The sequence below is a fragment of the Ovis canadensis genome, chromosome 3, assembly GCF_042477335.2.
Source record: "Ovis canadensis isolate MfBH-ARS-UI-01 breed Bighorn chromosome 3, ARS-UI_OviCan_v2, whole genome shotgun sequence".
Classification (NCBI taxonomy): Eukaryota; Metazoa; Chordata; class Mammalia; order Artiodactyla; family Bovidae; genus Ovis; species Ovis canadensis.
In genome coordinates this window covers 9,769,577-9,793,280 of record NC_091247.1, presented here as the reverse complement: position 1 = coordinate 9,793,280, position 23,704 = coordinate 9,769,577, and the positions used below count along the sequence as shown (strand labels likewise).

The following is a 23,704-nucleotide window of genomic DNA, read 5'->3' as shown; positions in this document are numbered from 1 at the left end:
GTCCTTTGAAAAAGCTCTAGAAGCCATTTGCGTAAGGTGTTACCATTTTATATGCTTTCTGGTGCACTGCCACTCGAGCTGCCCAGACCCAGTGCTCTCTATATTCTGCTGGTCTCCTCCGGTCGCATCAGGAGGCAGGCAGCAGCAGAATAATAATTTCATTTCCCTCCCTTTCTCCCAGTGTCCGACAAGAATTACAGTCATTGTTAGTGTTTAGCTTTGAGTAAGTGTCCACATGACCCTAGGATTAAACACAACAAAGGGACCCACCAGTCCTCTTGGAAACAGCAGTAACCACGTTTCTGGCCAATTACACTGGATCCTTGTGTCCCTCACTTACCCTTCTCGTCTGCATTTCATTGAGGGCCTACTGTGTGCCAGGGAACCTCTCCAGGCCCTTCGTTTACGGGATTCCCTTAGTTCTCACAGCAGCTCTGCAGCTGTCAGTGTCCTGAACCTTTGCTTGCCTGCTCACCAGCTGTAAGTCATGGAGCCTGGACTCCATTGCCTTGCTGTGTCCTCCATGGCGAGAGCACTTTCCTCTATGTGTTCACAAAGCTCTGTCCCCCCAACAGCCCACCCTTGGATGTAGTCATGGCTGTGGATTTGGAGGGCTGTTATTCTGCCGGAAGATGCTGTGAAGGGGAGAGATGGAAGGTGTTGCTAGATTTAACCATGTCTGATTTATCCTCAGAGAAGCTGCTGGTATCTGTCCGGAAGTCAGACAGCAGGATGGGAGAGTGTTCAAAACTAACTTGAGAAAAGCAGGGGCTGGAGATGACTTGAATTCTCTCTTTTTTTTTTAATAGAATATTTGTTTATGTATTTGGCTGTGCCAGGTCTTAGCTGGGGCACATGGGATCTTTGATCTTTGTTGAAGCATTCGAACTCTTAGTTGTGGCATGTGGGATCTAGTTCCCCGACCAGGGATCGAACCCAGGCCTCCTGGCTTTGGGAGCGCAGAGTCTTAGGCACTGGAGTGAGTGAGTGAGTAAGTGAAGTCGCTCAGTCGTGTCTGACTCTTTGCCACCCTGTGGACTACCAGGCTCCTCCGTCCATGGGATTCTCCAGGCAAAAATACTGGAGTGGGTTACCATTTCCTTCTCCAGGGGATCTTACCAACCCACGGATCAAACCCGGGCTTCCCAACCCAGGGATCGAACCCGGGTCTCCCGCATTGGAGGCAGACGCTTTAACCTCTGAGCCACCAGGGACCACCAGGGAAATCCCTGCGTGAATTCTTGATCTAAGAAAAGGGTCAGGTAAAGCCAGGGCTCCCTTAGCTGGTCCAAGCTAAGTTCCGGATATTTGCCCCAGGATTCTCGTTCTGTTTGAGACTTTGTATTGCTCACTTTAAATGCTCCATTTGAATTTTGCGCTTTCTTTTTCCTTTTTGGAATCAGGAGCAAGCCACCATGCCTGAAGTCAAAGACCTTTCGGAAGCCTTGCCAGAGACGTCAATGGATCCCATCACAGGAGTCGGGGTGGTGGCTTCTCGGAACCGAGCCCCGACAGGCTACGATGTGGTGAGTCAAGATTCACTGATTTGGCAAATATTTGTTTCCTTTGTTCAAGACCCTCTGAACGTTGTGTGTAAGATGTGTTTCTGCACTCTAAGAACTTAAACAGGAAGGGAAAGCATCACCAGCGGCAAGGTGTGGGGAGTGTCCTGGCTGGACCTGAGCCCATCTGGGCTGTTGCTTGGCCTTAGCTGGGTCGCTTGACCTCTGTGATGGTCATCTTCACATTCTGTAAAATTAAGGGATTGAATTAGTTGATTTCCAAAGTCCTTTTTAGTTGTGACATTTCGTGAAAAGAATCTAAGCATCTGAAAGACCCTTGGTTGTCACAGATTGTCTTGTATAAATGCTAAAAATATATTGACATGCGTTTATATAGCTTCTTACAGTTTACAAAGCAGTTTTTCCCACCCATGAACTCAGCTGGCTCTCACAATTCCCTGGAGGGTGGGAGGGCAAGTTGCCTTCCGTCCACTGTGCTGATCAGGAGAACACAAGCTCCGAGAAGGGAAGGAATGGAGGCCCAGCGCCTGGGAGTGGATGACCGCATCACCACAATTTAGTAGACAATTCGCTTTGCTTTTCAGCACACGTCTGTGCTGATGTTCAGTAGTACCAATGACTCGGATTAATTATATTGTTTTTTCAGTAGATAAATTCCAACTTGGGTGGGGCTTAAAATGTGCAGAGGAACTATTGGGAGGCTTTAGTTAACAGTGACTATTGTCATGTGTTCTGAACTTCTAAAGTGGACTTTTTAAAAATTATCATTATCTATATTTATTTTTGGTTGTGCTCGATCTTCATTGCTGTGTGAAGGCTTTTCCCTAGTTACGGTGAGCGGGGGCTACTCTCTAGCTGTGGTGCGAGGGCGTCTCACTGTATGGCTTCGCTTATAGCAGGGCACAGGCTCTGGGGCATGTGGGCTTCAGTGGCCGTGGCACGTAGGCTTAGTTGCCCCGTGGCATGTGGGATCTTCCCGGATCAGGGCTCGAACCTGTGTCTCATGCATTGGCCGGTGGATTCTTTACCACTGAGCCACCAGGGAAGCCCCTAAGTGGCCTTATTTTTCACTTTCCTTATTTTGTTTGATGAGGATGAGATGGTTGGATGGCATCACTGACACAATGGACATGGGTTTGGGGGGACTCCGGGAGTTGGTGATGGACAGGGAGGCCTGGCGTGCTGCGGTTCATGGGTTTGCAAAGAGTCGGACACGACTGAGAGACTGAACTGAACTGAACTGGTTTTGTCTGGGATGACGTTTTATTCTTGCTCATTGAAAATGTATACCCAGAATACAGAAGAGTAAAAGAATATAAGTCTCATGCGTCAGCACTGAAAACCTGGCACAGTGATAGAATCAGTGTCTGATGTGAGGTGTGAGTTGGGAGGGGCATGCCTCGCCTAGTCCAGAAGAAGCCCTAAGGCAGGGTTTCTCACCCTTGGTATTACTGACATCTTGGGCCAGGTGATCAGATAGTAGTATGTGGTGGGGCGGTCTCGTGCATGGCGGGGACAGCATCCCTGGCCTCTTCCTACTTGATGCCGACAGCCCCAACCCCCAAGGTGTGACAGCCAAAAACGTGTTCAGACTTGCACAAGTCCCCAGGCAGAGGGGGCAGGCAGGCAACATCAGCCCCGTGGTGAATAGTGCCTGTCGCGTCAGCCCACGCTGGCTCCCATGTGAGGAAGGGGGAGCCTGTTACAATCCTCCACATCACTTTCCCAGCTGCTGGAAAGCTTATAAACATTTTTAAAGTGAACGAATGGGGGAATCTTTTTTTTTTTTTTGACAAAGATTTGAGTCGTACCTGCTGCCTGACTTCAAAGCACTGTTTGAATGTATAACTTGCCATAAAATAGAATCATTAGGTATGGCTTTGTGCCATAAAACTCTTGGGGAAGCTAATAAAAATGTTCCTTATTTGAGAAGCCCAAGTGTCTTTTGATGAATTAGATATGAAGCAGCGCGTCGTGAATCAGGGCAGGGGCTTGGTGCGTGCCTGTCTCTGGGAGGACCGTCTCCAGGGTGACTCTCCGGGTGGGGGGCAGGGCTGGGGGGAGGTGGAAACCTGGGTCTTCTGGCTGTTCCCTCGTATGGATCTGTGTCTTTAACATTCTGCTGGCCCCTTTGGGGTCACTGTGAATGCCGGGCGAGTGGGCGGCAGATGGCCTTTGATAGTCTGGTTTTCTGAAAGTCTTGGTGAGTCTGACAGGAGCAGAATCTATCCCTATCATTTTCTCCTAACGTCGAGCTCAGGGCAGAAGAGCGCGGTGTCAAATGAGTGAGATTAATAAGCACATTTCGCGGTGGGGCCGCACCAGGCATCATCGTGAAAGGTGAGCAGGCCAGGAGGCTCCAGAGGGTCAGCTCGGCAATTACCCAGCCTCCACACGCCAAGACTGAGTGTCCAAGCTTCTCCGAAAGCCCTTCCGGGGAGAGATGCAGGAGTTCTGTCTTTGTGCTGACCGCCAGACTCTTCTCAGACAAGCATCTGCCTCCTCAGAGGTCTGACCCTGAGTTCAAGGGGGATGGGGAGGACACCCCGCTTCCCTTTATCCAGAGTTTAGTGGGAGGTTGACATCTGAACTGAAGTGCCAGGCTTTTGGCGGTGGCCAGGCTGCAGAGATGCCGAGACAGAAGTGCAGTGGCCGAAGGAGGCTGTGCTGTGGACTATGGCCGGGGCCTCTCCAGCATGTGCTGGAGGCCTAATCCCTCTGTGCACTCAGAGCACGCTAAGTACCGTGACACACAGACCCGAGAGTGGACGCCAGATGGACCGCTGACCCTCAGTGGCACAACCATTTTAAAATGAGCAGAGGCCCTGGTGCTGCTTGAAGTAAAAGATGCCACGTGTTTGTTTATGAAAATTGAATTTGACAACTTGTCTGCCAGTCAGGGGATGGTTCCTCAGGTAGGGGCTGGAGATCACTTGCTAAACTTCTCAGTTTACCGTCCCTGTTTCTGCAGCTGCCTCTGAAATAGCCTCCTTTTCCTGCCCGGCAGCCACAGGCTCAGATGTAGAACATTGCTGCCAAGGCCCAGGTCTGTCCGCTGGCCCCTCCGTGCCCAGCCTCTGCCCTCTCCTGGCTACCTTCGTTCTGACAGCAGCGTTTAGAACTGCCAGGTGTGGGGGCCCAGCCAGACTGAGTCTTGGCCTCCCAGAGACTTGGAGATTTTTTTGGTCTTTTTCTTCGCTGTGCTCTAAGAGCTCCGTCCTTCCCTTCCTAAGAAGCCCTGTGTGCAAATGGGAGTCTTGGTGGCATAGTGACCCAGAAGTGACAGTTTATCACCTAGTTCAAAGACTGTTCCCAGACGCCCAGGTCGGGGGTTCTCACGCTTTGGAGGGCCTCAGTCCTCTGGAGAACCCCACACCCCGGATTCCTGCTGCAGTAGGTCTGGGGTGGGGCTGAGAGCTTGCATTCTAACCGATTGCCCACTGATGTTGATGCTGCTGGTTCAGGGGCCGCACTTTGAGAACTGCTGGTCTAAGTTAAGTCATTCTTAAATAATATGTACCTATGGACCCCACAAGTCTAACTCAGGAAGGGCTGTACTAGCTTTTCCTGTTAATTTTTGACGTGTCCTGATTTAGAGTTTAGAAAGTCTCAGGGGATGTGTGTATGTGTTTGTGGGTTTTTAAAAAATACAAATGAGATGGTACCATTTATACACTCATAACTTAAAAATTTTATTGTGGGCTGAGCTCGATATCAGTCTATATAGAAGTATCAGCTCCTCTTAATAATGCGTGTTTATTGTTTGGCCATTTCCTAGGTGGTGCTAGCAGTAAAGAAGCTGCCTGCCAATACAGGAGACATAAGAGGAGTGGGTTCAGTCCCTGGGTTGGGAAGATTCTCCTGGAGAAGGGCATGGCAACCCGCTCCAGTATTCTTGCCTGGAGAATCTCCTGGACAGAAGAGCCTGGCAGGTTATAGTCCATAGTGTCACAAAGAGTCGACAGGACTGAAGTGACTTAGCACACATGCACGCCAAAATTTGGCTAATAGTTCAATATTGGAGAATATTGAATTTGTTCCCATTTTTGTTTTTAATGCAATAAACAACACCCTTGTGTCTGTATTTTGGCATGGCCATCCTATTAGTGCCATAGAATAATAGGTTGAAATTACTGGGTCAGAGTGTTCACATTTTAAACTTGGTAAGTGTTGCCTATTGTTTTCGAAAAATGTTGTTACATTTTAGGTTTCTGTTCTCACTCAAGCAAGTGTTGAGTAAAGTGAAGTTTGGGGGCTGGGGGATGAATTGATCAAGTCCCCCTCCCTTCAGACTCTGTGTCCAGTTTCCCGTCACCAGTAAGTCCAGGCAGACCTCCGGGGGTGAGGGCCTGGGCAGTAAGCAGTAAGTGGTGGCCATGGATCTTCTCCCGAAGAGCATCCTCCTCTCAGACAACCAGAGAGAGGACAGATACCCAAATCCTTTAACTTGGCACACGTGTCTTCCAGTCTCACTTCCTTCTACTTTCTCCTCCTCCAACCTCATCAAACCTCTAGTTTCTCACATTTGGAATAAGGAGCAACTTTTTTTTTTTTCCTTCTTTTAGTTTTTTATTTTTTAAATTTCAAAATCTTTAATTCCTACATGCATTCCCAAACATGAACCCCCCTCCCACCTCCCTCCCCATAACATCTCTCTGGGTCATCCCCATGCACCAGCCCCAAGCATGCTGCATCCTGCGTCAGACATAGACTGGCGATTCAATTCACATGATAGTATACATGTTAGAATGTCATTCTCCCAAATCATCCCACCCTCTCCCTCTCCCTCTGAGTCCAAAAGTCCGTTATACACATCTGTGTCTCTTTCCCTGTCTTGCATACAGGGTCGTCATTGCCATCTTCCTAAATTCCATATATATGTGTTAGTATACTGTATTGGTGTTTTTCTTTCTGGCTTACTTCACTCTGTATAATCGGCTCCAGTTTCATCCATCTCATCAGAACTGATTCAAATGAATTCTTTTTAACGGCTGAGTAATACTCCATTGTGTATATGTACCACAGCTTTCTTATCCATTCATCTGCTGATGGACATCTAGGTTGTTTCCATGTCCTGGCTATTATAAACAGTGCTGCGATGAACATTGGGGTACATGTGTCTCTTTCAATTCTGGTTTCCTCGGTGTGTATGCCCAGAAGTGGGATTGCTGGGTCATAAGGTAGTTCTATTTGCAATTTTTTAAGGAATCTCCACACTGTTCTCCATAGTGGCTGTACTAGTTTGCATTCCCACCAACAGTGTAGGAGGGTTCCCAATAAGGAGCAACTTTGTACCATCAAACCCTTGAACCCACTTGGCCCATATTTTCAAAATTCCTGTGCTCCCACCTTTTTGGATAAAATTTTTCTCATCCTTCAGAGCCCAGTTTGAAAGCTCCTTGGTGAGGCTTTTCCTGATGTTATGCGTTTATTGCTTCTCACGTGTTTGTTGACCCCCTACTATTGTGCAGAAGCCCCGGGAATTCCAGTATCCTGGGAGGGCTTCCATGATGTGAAAGGGGAAAGGTGAGAGATGAGGTAGTGGGGGTGGATGAGGTCAGGTCACACCAGAGGATTATAAGCGACACAAAGGCATTGGCCATTATTCTGAGGGCGGTAGGAGTCATTAGGGACTTTAAGAAAAAGGTTCTTGCATTTGTGTTTTTAAAAGTTTCCTTGATGTGTGTAGAAGGAGAAGTGATTGGAGGGCATAGATATTGAGTCAGGGGGCTCAGTTTGTAGGGTCTGTGTTGGTGTAGGGTGAGAGGGTAGAAACCTAACCTACGAACAATGGAGGGACTCGGGAACATGTGGCCTGGGGACCCAAATGCACATTCTTTCACAGAAAAAACTTAGGCTGAACGTTGGGAGATGGGTGCAGAGGCGAAGAAAGGGAAGGACCAGAGCGACACGAAGGGTGTCTTGCAGAGCAGCTGGGGGGATGTTGATGCTCTCTGTTGAGATGGGGACATAGATAACCAGGAAGATTGAGGGTGGAGGGGGACCGTTGGTTCAGTTTTAGACACACTGAGCTTGAGGTGCTCGTGTGATACCTGGGTAGGGTTGTTGAGCAGCCCTAGGTCTGAAGTCCGGGGAGATGTCTGAGTGTTATCATCACATGGCAGACCCTGTGGCATCATGGAGATGGTCCTGTCATCTCAGACTCCAGTCTGAGTCCACTGCAGCATCACCAGTTAGGGGTAAGGGGAAGGAGGCACTCAGGGGGCTGGGGCTGAGCATCCAGAGAGGTGGATGGAAAATTAGTAAGAAACGACGGGGGGTGGAGAGGGGGAGGGAAATGAGTATTTCTAGAAGGGGTGGTCAGTATTAGTCAAAGCTCTGTAAGGGGTAAATAAAATGAGGCTGAACTGTTTCTATTGGGCTCAGTTACTAGAAGGTGCTTATGAACTTGGTGGTGGCTCAGAAGACTGCCAGTGGGCTTGAAGGGTCCACCTGAAGTGGGAGGTGTGGGCATAGATGCCTTAAAGAAGGGAAGGTGGCAGCTAGAGGATGCCTTGGGATCAGGAGTCTTCTTGCCTTTGTTTAATGGTGTGCAGGTGTTGAGTGTATTTTGTCGGTGATAGCTGTCTGATGAAGCAAGGCCCCTGAGGAGCCGAGGACTTGGTGTCCAGAGGCTGGTCAGAGAAAAGCCCAGGAAGTCATGTGTCTTTAAAATTAATGAATGTTTTGGCTGTGCTAGACCTTCTTTGTTGCCTGCCAGCTTGCGCTAGTTGCGGTGAGCCGGGGCTTCTCTTCGTTGTGGGCTGTGGGCTTCTCATTGCGGTGGCTTCTCGTTGGGGGACGCAGACTTGAAAGCACAGGCTCAGTAGCTGTGGTGCACTGGCTTAGCTGCCCCTTGGCTTGTGGGATCTTCCCAGACTAGAGATGGAACCTGTGTCTCCCGCATTGGCAGGCAGATTCTTACTCAGTGGACCACCAAAGGTGTCCCAGGAGGTTGTGTTTGTGTCATTCTTGGTCCTTCCCAGGGCTGCGTGCTGGGAAGCCAGCCTTGGTCGTGGCGTCTGACCAGCAAATGGGCCCCCGAGGGCTGTGCGTGGCCCCGTCCTCCCCTGGGTCTTTACTTCCCATTTCTTCTGTGCTTCCTCTTCTCCTACTTCCTTTCTCTCAACACTCCCATTTATTTCTGGGACTGATTAAACAGCAAAACATTTCTTATAAACTGCTGGACCTATATAGTTTATATATTTGAGATTTCCTAAATAATGGGAAATTATTCAAAGATTCTGATGTTTAAACTGCCAAATGAGAGGGGTTTAGGGGGTGCTAAGAGAGGTCAGCTCCCCCTCCGGGGCTGTGGACTGTTGTCTAGTGCCATAGAGAAGGATGAGTTTAAACCTGCAAGTGAAGTTCAACCTACAAAAGTGGAGAAAGAAAGAAAGAATTCGCCAAGTGCTAAAGCCTAATTCAAGCACATTGGTATTTTTATATACAGCTCAAGAAACTTTAAAAAGTCAGTGAAAGGCATGCGAAGATGGTCATGATGTCTAATTAAAAGCACATGATAGATATCAGGTGGAAACTATGGAACATAATCACACGTCCGACCTGAGCACAGCTATCACGTGAGTCTCCAGAAAGCTGATGTGGGGAGGTCCGAGCCAGGCAGGAGGACCACCCCAAGCCTCGGGGCCACGCCCTCCTCCCCGCCCCCGAAGCTCGGGCTCCATGAAGCAGATGCAGAAGCAGGTGCGGCAGCCTCTTCCCACTTTCCCCACCTCCTGTCCCACGTGACTTCGCTACCCAGGGCCTGCTCCCAAGGGCGGAAATGACCGCAGATCCGAGTCCCACCACACGCTGGTTCATTTTCAGAACCAGAGCTAGTTTTCCTAAAAGGCACGAGGTGTTCCTCCCTTTTGTTTTGTGGGAAATTAACATGAAACTGAGATTCACTGAAAACACAGAAGGTGACTTTATGGCCAGCCCTTGGGCCTTTGTTTCCTGTGGTCTGGATTAGCCAGCTTCGGTAACAGCATCATCCCTGCACCTTCCCGGGTGCCTGGCCAGTGGAGCTGCACCAGGCGGCTGGGCAGGGCCACTTACATGCGCACATGCCTGGCTTCCAGGAGGGGTGTGCAAGGCAAGCATTGCTATTGTCAGGATGACTGTCAGAGATCCTGGCTTAAATTGCCTCCTTGTAGGCTTCTCTCCCCAACCAAGTATGCATTTTGGTTTTGACCCAAAGACTTTATTCTCGCTAATGACTTGTTCCATAGTGGGATCAGTGGGAAAGGAGAGAGGACCTGGGGGCCACTGCAGCGTGCTGGCACTCCATCCTGCTCGCTGCGACCTCCTATTCCCCATTTAGAAAGGCTCCTGACAAAGAAACCTCACAGAGTGGATTAATGGGAAAGAAGAGGAATTTGCTTTAATCTTTCTTTCATTTTTTTTCAGGCAAACTTTTAATTTTGAGATAGATTCACATGCATTTGTAAGACATACTATTGGGAGAGCTTGTTTTTAACCTGTTTCCCCCCAGTGGTAACATCTTGGAAACTCTAGTAGAGGATCATAACCAGGATATGGACAGGGATACGGTCAAAATACAGAACGTTTCACTTCCAAAATGTACTACCCGGGATTTTATTTTTGTTCGGGTATGGTGAGGCCAGCAGATCAGCAGAACACTGCCACTGGAAGGAGAATTTATTCTCACAGTTTGAGAGGAGGGGTCCATCCACTCCATGGGGGGCCACACGGGGAGGCACCAGGGGTTGGTCAGCAGGCAGAGGGAGGGAGGAGCAGGCCTGGGCAAGAGCCTCCTTTGTGGTTTCTGTGGGGAAGGCAAGGCAAGGCAGCATAAGCAGATTTAGGATTGTCTAGTTTACATAATTTCAGCTTGCTCTGGGCTTTCAGGGTGGCCTTAGTTGTCAGATAGCTGGCCTTGGGGTGATTTAGGGCAGGGAGAGAGTGTTTCAGACTGAAGGAGCCTGAGAAAAGAGGGCAGGTGGGCATATGGCCTCAGGATTGGTTGGTTTGCATATCAAATTGTGTTCCCTCTCTAGGAATTAACTAACTCCTCTTTAACCACTGACAACCACTAATTTGTTCTCCATTTCTATAATTTTGTCTTTTCAGGAATGTTATATGAATGGAATCATATACCATGTAATATTTTGCAAGTTTTTTTGTTATGTTTTCAAAAACTCAGCATAACTCTCTGGAGATTTCATCTAGAAAATCTATTGCGTATGTCAATAGTTTGTTCCTTTTTATTGCTGCATAGATTTAATTGATACAACTGCAGCGCAAATTGTTTAACGATTTACCCATTGAAGGACATCTTGGTTGTTTATCCAATTTGAAGCTATCATGATTAAAGCTGCTATAAATGCTTGTGCACAGGTTTCTGTGTTAACATGCCCTTTCATTCCTCCGGGACAAATGCCTAGGAGTGTACTTGCTGGTCATATGGTAGTTGGATATTCAGTTTTCTAAGAAAATGCCAAACTGCTTTCCTGGGTGGCTGTAACCTTTTACATTTCTACCAGTTTGCCACTTCTTTTCCAGCATCTTTTACTGACAGCCTTTGTTGTTGTTGTTGTTGTTGTTGTTGTTGTTGTTAGCCATTCTGATAGGGTTGTGGTAGTAACTTGTTTGGTTTTCATTTGTGTTCATCTAGTGGCTAATGGCACCCCACTCCAGTACTCTTGCCTGGAAAATCCTATGGATGGAGGAGCCTGGTAGGCTGCAGTCCATGGGGTCGCTAAGAGTCAGACAAGACTGAGCGACTTTTCACTTTCACGCATTGGAGGAGGAAATGGCAACCCACTCCATTGTTCCTGCCTGGAGAATCCCAGGGGCGAGGGAGCCTAGTGGGCTGCCGTCTATGGGGTTGCACAGAGTCGGACACGACTGAAGCGACTTAGCAGCAGCAGCAGCAGTGGCTAATGAGGTTAAAGATCTTTTCTCGTGCTTATCTGCCATCTCCGTTTCTTCAGTGAAATGTTGCTTCATTTCTTACTCATTTTCTAATTGGATTGTTTGGTTTTTACCGTTGAGTTTTAAGAGTTCTTTGTATATTATAGATGTGAGTCTTGTTGTTTGGAAACATTTTCTTCTAGTTTTCACTTGTCTTTTTATCTTATCAGGATCTTATATAGAGCAAAAGCTTTAAATTTTGATGAAATCCAATGTATCAGTTTATCAATCATATTTTTGGTGTTAAGTCTTAGAACTCTTAGTCTAGCCCTGGATCCTAGAGATTTTCTCTTATATTTTTTCTACATGTTTTACAGTTTTACATTTAACAAGTCTGTGTTAAATTTTGATTTAGTTTTTGTATAAGGTATGGATTTAGGTCAGAGTTCTTATTTTCCTCAACGCATGAACAGCTGGTCCCGTACCATTTGCTGAAAGTTGAATTGCTTTTGAACCTTTATAAAAAAAAATCAATCGAGCATATTTGTGTGACTCACCATTCAGTTTTATTCTGTGTGTCTAGCCCTCTGCCAATACCACTCAGTATTGATTGTTGTAGCTTTATAGTAAGTTTTGAAATTGGGTAAAATGTTTTCTTCAGCTTTATACTTCATTTAAGGTATTGTTTTTAGCTATTCAAGTTCCTTTGTCTTTCCATATAAATTTTAGAATAATCTTATTGGAGTTTAGATGGGAATTAATGTGTGAAAGGGGCTGTGGACCAACAGGGAGGTGGTTCCCTATATCAACAACAAGCAGTTCTCAGACACCACCTAGGTGCCCTATAGCTGAACAGTTCTGACACTGTCTACCTGGAAATAGCATCAGAGTCCACAGGTTAAGAGCACTGCAGTGGCCCCCCCGCCAAACTTCGGTGCTAATCACCAGCCCAGATTGTCACCTGTGTGTCTAACCAATTGGCTGTAGTTCAGGGGTTCCAATGACATCATTCCTTAGGTTTAATTGCTTTGCTAAAGTGACTTACAGAACTCGAGAAACATTTTACTTACTAGGTCCTTGGCTTATTATAAGAGGCTATGCCGCTGGAGCAGCCAGATGGCAGAGTTTATAGAGCAGGGTATATGGAAAGGGCGAGGACCTTCCATGCTGTTTTTCCTAGCACGCAGCTCTCCCCAAATCCCCTATGTTCACCAACCCGGAAGCTCTCCGAACCTCATCCTTTTGGGTTTTTATGGATGCTTCCTTACATGGGTATGCCTGAGTAAACTGATGCCCATTGGTAACTGATTCAACCTCTAGTCCCTCTCCCCTTCCTGGAAATCAAGGAAAAGGACTGAAAGTTCCAACCCTTTATTCATGGTTGGTTTCCCTGGCAACCAGCCCCCACCTTTAGGTGCTTTCCAGAAGTTACCACATTAACATTAACCCAGTTGTGAAAAGGGACTTGTTATGAATAACAAGACACATACTTCACTTTCATGGCTCTGAAGTGATTGCAGGAACTAAGTAGAAGAGACCGAATATTCTGGCAAGGGACTTCCCTGGCAGTCCCATGGCTGAGACTCCATACTTACACTGTAGGGGCCATGGATTTGCTCCCTGGTTGGGGAAATAAGATCCTGCATGGCATGGCCAAAATTTCTTTTTTAAAATATATGTTATGACAAAAGATGCTCCCATTGCCGTTATTATTCAGGAGATTCCAAAGTTTTGGGGAGCTGTGAGCCAGGAACTGCAGGTGAAGACCAAAGATGTATTTTTTATTATAAATCACATTATCACAGCCTTAAATTTGTAAATTTAAGGAGACTTCACATCTTTATTATGTTATGTCTTACAAGTCATGAACATAGTACGTCTTTCCATTTATTTATTACTTTAAAAATTACTTTCAGCAGCATTTTGTAGATTCAAGCAGATAAGCTTTGTATGTGTCTTGGTTGATTGAAGCCTCAGTGCTTTATTTTTTTATTTTGAACAATTGTTAATGGAATTGTATTTTTAATTTCGATGTCCATGTGTTCATTGCTATTACATAGAAATATTGCAGTAAAATTGAGTTTTGTGTGTTTGTTTTTGCTGAATTTTAAGACCTTGCTGAACTCATTTATTGGTGTATATTCCTTGGATTTCTTCGTAGACTGTCACATCATCCTTTTTTCCTTTCTAGCCAGTATGTCTTTTATTTCTCTCTCTTGCTTTATTGTAATGACTAGAACTTCTAGCACTATTTTGATAAGAATGGTAAGAGTAAACATGTTCGCTTTATTCTTGATCATAGTGGGAAAGCATTCAGTCTTTCACCATTAAGTATGACATTAGCTGTGGGGTTTTATTTTTTATAGATGCTCTTTATCAAGTTGAGAAAGTTTCTTTCTTTTCCTGTTTTTCTAAGAATTTTTATTATGAATGGGTATTGAATTTTGTCAAATGCCTTTTTTGCATTGATTAATATATCATGTGATTTTTTTTCCTTTAGCCTGTTAACATGGTGAATTACATTGATCTTTAAAGAATGAGCCAGCCTTGCATCCCTTGAATAAGTCCCAATTAGCCATGGTGTATTACTGAATTTTCTTTCCTAATATTTTGTTTAGGATTTTTGACTCTGTATTCATGAGGGATGTTTATCTGTAGTTTCCTTTTTGTACCAGTTTTATCTGGTTTGGTAATACTGGATTCATAAAATGAATTGAAAAGTGCCCCCTCCTGTTCCATTTTCTGGAAGAGATTATGTAGAGTTGGTGTTAATAAAATGTTGTTATTGTTCAGTCACTCAGTTGTGTCCGACTCTGCGACCCCAGGGACTGCAGCAAGCCAGCCTTCCCTGTCCTTCACCATCGAGTTTGCTCAAACTCATGTCCATTGAGTTGATGATGCCATCCAGCCATCTCACCCTCTGTTGCCCCCTTTTCCTCCTGCTCTCAGTCTTTCCCAGCATCAGGTCTTTTCCAGTGAGCTGACTCCTCCCATCATTTCAGCTTTGGCTCAGCCTCTTCATTCCTTCTGCAGCTATTTCTCCGCTCTCCCCCAGGAGCATATTGGGCACCTACCAGCCTGGGGTGTTCATCTTTCAGTGTCACGTCTTTCTGCCTTTTCATACTGTTCATGGGGTTCTCAAGGCAAGAATGCTGAAGTGGATTGCTATTCCCTTCTCCAGTGGACCACGCTTTGTCAGAACTCTCTACCCTGACCCTGTCTGTCTTGGGTGGCCTTACATGGCATGGCTCATAGTTTTATTGAGTTACAGAAAGCTGTGATCCATGTGATCATTTTGGCTAGTTTTCTCTGATTGTGGTTTTCATTCTGCTTTGCCCTCTGATGGATAAGGATAAGAGGCTTGGATAGGCTTTAAACATTAGGTCAAATTGTCTAGTGAGGTCTGGACCTGGAGATTAATTTTTTTTAAGTGTTTAAATGATGAATTCTGTTTTCTTACTAGTTATAGGGCTATTCACATAATGTATTTCGTATTGGGTAAGTTGTGATAATTTGTGTTTTTCAAGGACTTGACCTGTTTCATCCAATTTGCCAAATTTACGTGTGTAGAATTGTTCGTAGCATTCCTTTATTATCCTTTTGATGTCTGCAAAGTCTATAATAATACTCTGTGTTTCCGATATTAATAATTTGTCTTCTCTCTTTATCTGTCTTCCTAGATAGAAGTTTATCAGTTTTACTAACATTTAAAGCAATTCTTATTTATTTCAATGTATTTTCTATATTGTTTTCAAGTTCACTGAATTCTGCTTTTATCTTTATTATTACTTTCCTTCTGCTTGCTTCAAGTTTATTTTGCTCTTTTTCTCGATTCTTGAGGTAGGAGCTTAGATTATTGATTTAAGAGTCTTCTTCATTTCTAATATATGCATTTAGTGCTAAGAATTTCCTTCTCAGCACTGCTTAAGCTGTATCCCACAAATTTTCATATGCTTTATTTTTGTTTTCATTCTCTCCAATGTATTTTTAAATTTCTCTTTAGAGTTCTTTGACCCATGGATTATTTAGAATTGTGTTGTTTAGTTTCTAGGAATTTAGACTTTCCGTAATCTTTCTGTTATTGATTTCTAGTTTGATTCCACTGTGACTGGTGAACATACTCTGAATGACTTCAGTTCTTTCCAATTTGTTGAGGTTTGTTTTATAGCCCATGAAATGGTCCATTTTGGCAAACATTCACGGTTACTTGAAAAGACTGTGTAGTCTTCTGTTACTGAGTGGAATTTTCTTTAAATATCAGTCAGATCCTTTGGGTTGATAGTGCTGTATGTGTTTCTCTGTATCCTTGCTAATTTTCTGTCCAGTTATTTTATTAATTTTTGAGAAAGGAAAGTCTCAAACTGTAATTTTGGAATTATCTTTTTTTTCCTTTCATTTGTATCAGTTTTTTTCTTCACATATTTTTCAGCATTGTTGTTTGGTGTACACTTACCATTTAGGATTGCTATGTCTTTTTGGTGTATTGGCCATTTTATCTTTATATAATATCCCTTTCTATCTGGTAATTTTCTTGGCTCTGAAGTCTGTTTTATCTGATATCAGTATAGCTACTCCTGCTTCCTTTTTATTAAAGCTTTCATAATATATCTTTTTCCATACTTTCAACTTGCCTATATAATTATGTTTGAAATAAGTTTCTTGTAGATGTCACAAATTTGATCAAAGATTTAAATCTCCTTTGCCAATCTCTGTCTTTTAATTGGTATATTAAGACTGTTTGTATTTAGTGTAATTATTGATATGGTACGGCTTAAAGCTGCCATTTTATTTTTTATTTTTTAAAATTTAAATTTATTTATTTTAATTGGAGGCTGATTACTTTACAATATTGGTGGGATGATTTGGCAGAATGGCATTGAAACATGTGTTTTTTATTTTCTAGAGGTTTTTTCCCCTGTATTTTTCTCCTGACTTCCTGTGAGATACTTGAACATTTTTTGGAATATAATTTTTAGCTCCTCTGAGTGTTTTTGAGTGTACTTCTCTGTATAGCATGTTTAGAGGTTGCTCTAGGCATTGCATTGTTTGTATCTATGTGTGTACCTTGGAACAGTCTCCTGGTGACATCACTTTCCTGGTTTATATGAAGTGCGGAACCTTTTCTCTCTCTTATATCCTTTTGTTGCTGCTGTTGTTGTTGTTCAGTTGCTAAGTCATTCCTGTCGGGCAATTTGTGGCCCCATGAACTGCAGCACACCAGGCTTCCCTGTCCATCGCTATCTCCCTGAGTTTCCTCAGACCTACGTCTGTTGAGTCGTGATGCCATCCAGCCATCTCGTCCTCTGTCTCCCGCTCCTCCTCTTGCTGTCAGTTTTTCCCAGGGTCAGAGTCTTTTCCAGTGAGTCAGCTCTTCACATCAGGTGGCCAAAGTATTGGAGCTTCAGTTTCAGCATCAGTCCTTGCAGTGAATATTCAGGGTTGATTTCCTTTAGGATTGACTAGTTTGATCTCCTTAAGTTTGATCTCCTTACAGTTCTTCGGCACTCAGCCTTCCTTATGGTCCAGCTCTCACATTCATACATGACTACTTTTACTCTCCCTCGTTTATAAATATTATCTTAAGTATTTCTTCTACATATATATAGAACCATGTCAGCAGTGTTACCATTTTTGTTTCTAATTATCAAACATAATTTTTAAAATTCAAGAGGAGTGAAAAGTCTACTTTATTTGCCCATATTTTTGCTTGGCATATTTTTTTCTTCCTTCCCAGTGTTTCAAAGTTCCTTCTTTTATCATTTCTTTTCTGCTTAGTGAGTGTCCTTTAATGTTTTAGAGTATGTCTGCTGGAGACAAATTCACTTAGTTTTTCTTTATCTGAGACTGTCTCTATTTCTTGTTCATTCATGAAGGATATTTCACTGGATATAGGATTCTGGGTTGATAGTTCTTTTAGCACTTGAAAAAGGATATGTCATTTCCTTCTGGCCACTATGATTACCAATCAGAAATTTGCAGTCATTCAAATTGTTCTTCCCCTTGTAAGTAAAGTGTCATTTTTTCTCAATTCTTCAAAAATTTTTCTTTGTCCTAATTTTTCAGACGTTTGACTATGATGTGTCTTGGTGTGGATTTATTTGGATTTATTTATGTGGATTTATTCTGTTTGAAGTTTGTTTACCTTCTTGATTCTGTGGATTTGTGCCTGTTGCTAAATTTGGGGAAGCTTTTAGACATTATTTTAAGTTCTTTTTCAGCCTCACCCTCTTTCTTCTCTCCTGGAACTCTGATGGCAGGAATGTTAGATCTTTTGTTATAGTCCCATGGGTCCTGAAACTGTTCATTTTTTGTTCAGTCTGTTTTCTCTCTGTTGTTCATATTGGGTAATTGCTATACTCTCTCTCAGTTCACTGATTCTTTCTTCTCTGTCTTCTATTCTGCTGTTGAGCCCATCTATTATATTGATTTCAGTTATTATATTTTTTCAGTCCTAAAATTTCATTTTGGTTCTTCTTTTATTTTCTATTTATTTATGAAACTTTATGTTTCTTTGCTGAGAGTTTTTGTCTTTTCATCTGCTCCAAGCATGTTTAAAAACATTTTTCCAGTCATTCTGACATCTCTGTAATCATGACCTTGGCATATTCATTTTTTAATTTGTATTCAGTTTGAGATCTTTCTGTTTCTTGATGATTTTCTTTGATGAGTGAGTTTTGATAGGAGACTAGAAATTTGGGGTACTATGCTACATGACTTTCGATTTTATTTAATCTATTTTACCTGGTTTCTTTTGACATTGCTCTGATTCCTGGCAGGAAGTAGTAGTCCAGTTTCTCCCCTTGGTGACACCTGAGGAGTTGGGGCTCCTTGTTACTGCTGGATGGAGGTGGGACCGTCTAACTCCCTACTGCTGCTGCTGCTAAGTCACTTCAGTCTGACTCTGTGCAACCCCATGGACGGCAGCCCAGCAGGCTCCTCCGTCCCTGGAACTCTCCAGGCAAGAGTACTGGAGTGGGTTGCCATTGCCTTCTCTAGGCCTCACTTAAACCTTCCTGGCAGGAGTTTCTCATTACAGCTCCCCCTGTGGCCTCCACTGAAATCACAGGGCTGGGGAGCTGGCATGGTAGATAGATCATCATGGTGAAAGTCCTGGCTTCCTACTTGGCCTTCCCTGGCACCATCTTGAGGTGTGGGGATGTCTCGTTATAGCTTGGTGAGGATGGAAGTCTGGGCTCCCTACCTTGGTTTTGCTGGCATGAGTAGGGGTGGGCCCGCTGTATTTTATGTGGTGTTTGGCTGGAATCTGTTACTGCCTGAAAGTGTCTGTCTTGCTAGGAGACCCTCTAGAGAAAGCAGCTGGCAGGGACGGGGGGCAATATTTGGTCTGTGTCTATTGCTGTTTCTGGGTTGCTGGCCTGTTTAGCTCCAAGTCAGGGATGTGTCAGGCTGACGGAAACCCAGAAACTCACCACCATGTTGTACCTTGGGTCCCGAGGTCCCTACCTGCTTGCCGCCTTCTCTCACCTTTCAGAGTCCATTCACTGTTTGTTTCATATAATGTTCAGGGCTTTCAGTTGTACGTAGGAGGAATAGGGAAAAGTATATCTATTCCATACTCCTGGAAGTGGAAGTCCTGGTTCACTTTAATTTTATGTTAATTCAGGATTAACTAGAGAATCTGTTTCTAAGCCTGTCAGAAATCATCCCCCTAAATTCATGATCCAGCCTTACATTACATATATAGGCAAGAAATACACTATTGCGTGCTTGTGAAATACTTGTCGGGTTACTCCTTAATGCCTGCAAGACTCAGAATGCTTCAGGGCCACCTTTCTCAAGGTTTGTGGCCCATGTTTACAGTGTTAAGAGGCTGTTTGTGTGAAGATGGTGTGTATCGGGAAGAGGAGACGTGGCTGGAGTTGAGAGCTGTGGGTGGTGAGCTGTGTTTTTGAAAGATCCAAATCACTGAAAGGGAGAGTTGGTATGATGTTTGCAGATAAGGGAGATGAGACCTGAAGGGAGCATCTGCAGTGGTTCTTGAATAGGCAGACATTCAGGGGATCTAGTAACCAGTTCTATTCGTTAACTAGTGCATTATTTCGGAGAAGGCAATGGCACCCCACTCCAGTACTCTTGCCTGGAAAATCCCATGGACGGAGGAGCCTAGAAGGCTGCAGTCCATGGGGTCACTGAGGGTCGGACAAGACTGAGCGACTTCACTTTCACTTTTCACTTTCATGCATTGGAGAAGGAAATGGCAACCCACTCCAGTGTTCTTGCCTGGAGAATCCCAGGGACTGGGGAGCCTGCTGGGCTGCCATCTATGGGGTTGCACAGAGTCGGACACGACTGAAGCGACTTAGCAGCAGCAGTAGTGCATTATTTGTGAAGTATTGTTTTACCTTGATAACAAGTAACTATTGTTAACAGTTTGGTCTGTATCCTTCCGATTCTTTTTTTGTAAATTTGCAAATACCTGTTTATATATAGAGAGAGGCTGTATAGTTTAGTGGTCAGAAGCATAGACTCTAACTCTCCAACCTGGGTTCAGATCTTGGCTCCTCCACTTACTAGCTGAGTGACCTTGGTCAGGATACTCCACCTCTTCAGTTCAGTTCAGTTCAGTCGCTCAGTCATGTCCGACTCTTTGCGACCCCATGAATCGCAGCACGCCAGGCCTCCCTGTCCATCACCATCTCCCAGAGTTCTACCTCTTAGTGCCTCAGTTTCCTTGTCTCTAAAGTGGGGATCAACAACAGAACTTTCCTCAGTTTAATCCTTTCCTGGTGAGGATTAAATGAGCTAATAATGTTCATAGAGTAGCCTGTAGCTGTCAGTATGTTGTTGTTATTATTATTTGTATAAGTGCTAGACTTTCCTCTTTCCTTAACAGTATGCATAAGAAATCTATCCATGTTATGTCTGGGCAAGTATATCAGTCTCATTTTTTCCAGTGGCTGGTTTTCTGCTGGGTAGTAAGTAGCTTGTTAACCCCTTGTTCTGCAAATGAAAACTCAGTTTTTTTTTGTCTTTGTAAAGCAATGCTAAGTGTCCTGGGACATACATCTCTAGGTGTGCACTGATGGATCAAAAGATATGTACATTTACAATTTTAGCATCAGTAGTTACTATCAGTAGCTTTTCAAAAATGCTTTACCAGTTTATCTATACTCCCTGTAAATGATTTACAAAAGTTTCTACTTACCCTCATCCTTACCATCATTGTTTATTATCAGTATTCCTATTTTTATTTTTCCAAACTAGGGGCTTGTGGTATAAATTTGCAGTTCTGTAAATAAGGTTGAGCACCTTTTCATGTCCATTGGCCATTTGTGCTTTTCCTATTAATTTCCTGTTTTTACAGTTGATTCACTTGGTTGGCTTTTTCTTACTGATTTATAGATTTATAGGAGTCTCTCATATTTTCTGTTTATTAATTCTTCATCTGTTATATTTGTTACATATGTTTTTCTCCTACTATCATTGTCTTTCAAATTTGTTCCTAGTATCAAACTTTGATTGATTCATCTTATCAGTTTTTCATTTTATGTAGTCACATCTGTGAGATTTTTTCTTTTAAAAAAAAAATACTTACTTTTGGCTGCACTGGATCTTTCTTGCTGCGTGCGGGCTTTCTCAGGTTGTGGTGATCAGAGGTTACTCTCTGTGGAGTGCTCAGGCTTCTTATTGCTGTGGCTTCTCTTGCTATGGAGCATGGACTGTAGGCCCACTGGTGTCAGTAGTTGCGGCTTGAGAGCTCAGTATCTGCAGCACGCAGGCTCGCTAGCTTGAGTTCTAGAGCTGAGGCTCAATTGTTGTGGTGCGTGGACTTAGTTGCTCCATGCCATGTGGGACCTTCCCGGATCAGGGATTAAACCCATGTGCCCTGCATTGGCAGGCAGACTCTTAACCACTGGACCACAAGGGAAGTCCCCAATTTTTTTCTTTTTGGACTTAATGGTTTAAAAGATCTGTCTAGATGCTAAAACTAGTAGGTAGAAGTTTTAGGGGGGAAAAAAAACACGTATATTTACATAGTCTTGAATTATCTCTCTCAAAATACTAATTACAAAAGAATAAAAGTGGGGAAACCAAGCAGATACCACCTTAAGCAAGTCATAGAAGTTAACATTACCAGTGACAAATCAATATCATGTTCTCTTGACATGGTTATAAAATGTTACATATATAATATATGTGAGAGGTGAGAAAAGAGAGGAGCAGCAAAGATGGTAAAATGTTAACATTTCAGGAAATCTGGGTAGAGGGTATGTAGGAATTCTTTATATTATTTTTATAACAGCTCTAAATCTTACAAAATAAACATTAAAGATACAAAGCACCTTCCTGTCTCGGGATTATAGAAATATTATCCTATAGTTTTTACTAATACTTCATCTTATCTTATTGATTTGGCTTTTTAAACATCCAGATTTTATTCTGGGGTACAGTGTAAGGTGGAGTCTAACTTATTTTTTCCAAGTGTGCAGCCACTCTGAGCACCGCCTTCTGCCTATCTGATGTGCTGCTGTTGTAAGCTCCATCCTCCGGTGGGTTGTGCTTGAAAAGCTTATTTCCTGACCCAGCGGTGGAACTCTTCTCCTTAGGGACAGGGCCCTTCTGCAAACAACACAGGATGTGAAGCAAGCAAAAATATTACAGTCTCCTTCTGACCTCTGCTGACCCCCCAACCAGACCACCAGGGTTGAGGTTATGGAGTAGGGGAGAGAGAGCTGCTCTGGCGGTTGGGGGGTGGGGTGGAGGGTCCTGCAAGGAATGCTGGGTAGCCCTTGCCTGTAGGGCTGGGATGTGAGGTCCATGTGCCTTGTTAGTAGGTTTAATAGCAGCTCCACTGCAGCAGGCCCAGGGCCAGACACAACACCCCAGTTTGGTCAAATTATACCACTAACAGCAAATTGTGCCCTTATCATGCAACACTGGCTTTTGTGCTTAAATCTAAACTACTGTATTATATCAGTGTGGCAACATCTGCTTCTAGCTGGAAGCCTGCAGCCATCAACTGATTTAGGAAGCAGTTTGTTGACCAGTCTTGTTACAGGATAGCATTTGCTGGAGTCCCAAAGCGGGGAATTTTCCAGACTATTTCTAGGCTCACTTCTGTTCCATTGATTTATCTAACCTGTTCTTCTACAATAACACACTGGTTTAGTTATTGAAATTTTACAGCGCATGGGTTTTCTTGAAGTCAGCCAATTCCTTAGTTTTCTAAAAATTTACATGAAATTCCTGTAACATAAAATTAACCATTTTAAAGTGAGCAGCTCAGAGGTGTTTCATGTAATCACAGTGTTGTGCAACCATCACCTCTGTCTAGTTCCATAACATTTGGTCACCCCAAAAGGAAACCCTCTACCCCTTAAGAGAGAAGGCAATGGCAACCCACTCCAGTACTCTTGCCTGGAAAATCCCAGGTATAGGGGAGCCTGGTGGGCTGCCATCTATGGGGTCTCACAGAGTTGGACATGACTGAAGCAACTTCACTTTCATGCATTGGAGAAGGAAATGGCGACCACTCCAATGTTCTTGCCTGGAGAATCCCAGGGACAGGGGAGCCTGGTGGGCTGCCATCTATGGGGTCGCACAGAGTCGGACACGACTGACGCGACTTAGCAGCAATAGCAGCTACCCCTTAAGAAGTCACTGCCTCCCGTGTTCTGGCCTCTGGTAACCAGCACTGAGGTTCTGTCTCTATGGGTTTATCTATCCTGAGTATTTTGTTTATTTGGAATCATCTAAGTATGACTTCTTTTTCTTTCACTCAGCATAAAGTTTGCAAGCTTTTCATCGTGTGTGTGATATTTGATGGAGTGGTTTTCCTTTTTGTTTCTCATTTTTCCAAAATTTTTGGTTATTACAACCTATGATCTTTTCTGAAAGAACTTGAGAATCAACTTGTCAGATTCCACAAAATATTATGTTTTGCCTCTCAGTGCAATTATGCTGAGTTAAACATTGATTTTAGGGGAATCCATATATTTATGATATTGAATTTTTCCATCTAGACACATGGTTTACATTTCTATTTATTTAGGTCTTATTTTATCAATGTGTCTTTAAGTAGTTTGTAGTGTTCCTCATATGTCTTATCACTTCTAGAAGTGCTTTACTTTGATTTCTGTTATATATGGGTTATTTTCTAATACAGATTGTTAAGATATAATTGATCTATTGCATACATCTAAAGTATTCAGTTTGATGAATTTTGATGTAGATATGTATACATTTGTGAAACCATCATCATGGTCAAGTTGATGAGCAGGTCAGCCAGTGCCCCAGACCATCCCCAGAACAATACTGGTCTACTTCCCTTTATTGGAGAC

The 23,704-nt window shown here is 43.6% G+C and overlaps 1 protein-coding gene across 7 annotated transcripts in view; it reads left to right on the top strand.

Annotated features, from left to right (window-relative positions):
* Window positions 1-23,704, top strand: part of MVB12B (multivesicular body subunit 12B) — a 211,768-nt gene that overhangs the window by 15,357 nt on the left and 172,707 nt on the right. For all 7 annotated transcript variants that reach the window (XR_011255491.1, XM_069582393.1, XM_069582392.1 and 4 more), the window contains exon 2: window positions 1,404-1,526. Coding sequence is in view for 6 of the 7 variants with exons in the window: in XM_069582393.1 (XP_069438494.1) it covers window positions 1,404-1,526 (123 nt within the window). In the remaining variant the exon portion in view is untranslated. The remainder of the gene's footprint in view (window positions 1-1,403; window positions 1,527-23,704) is intronic.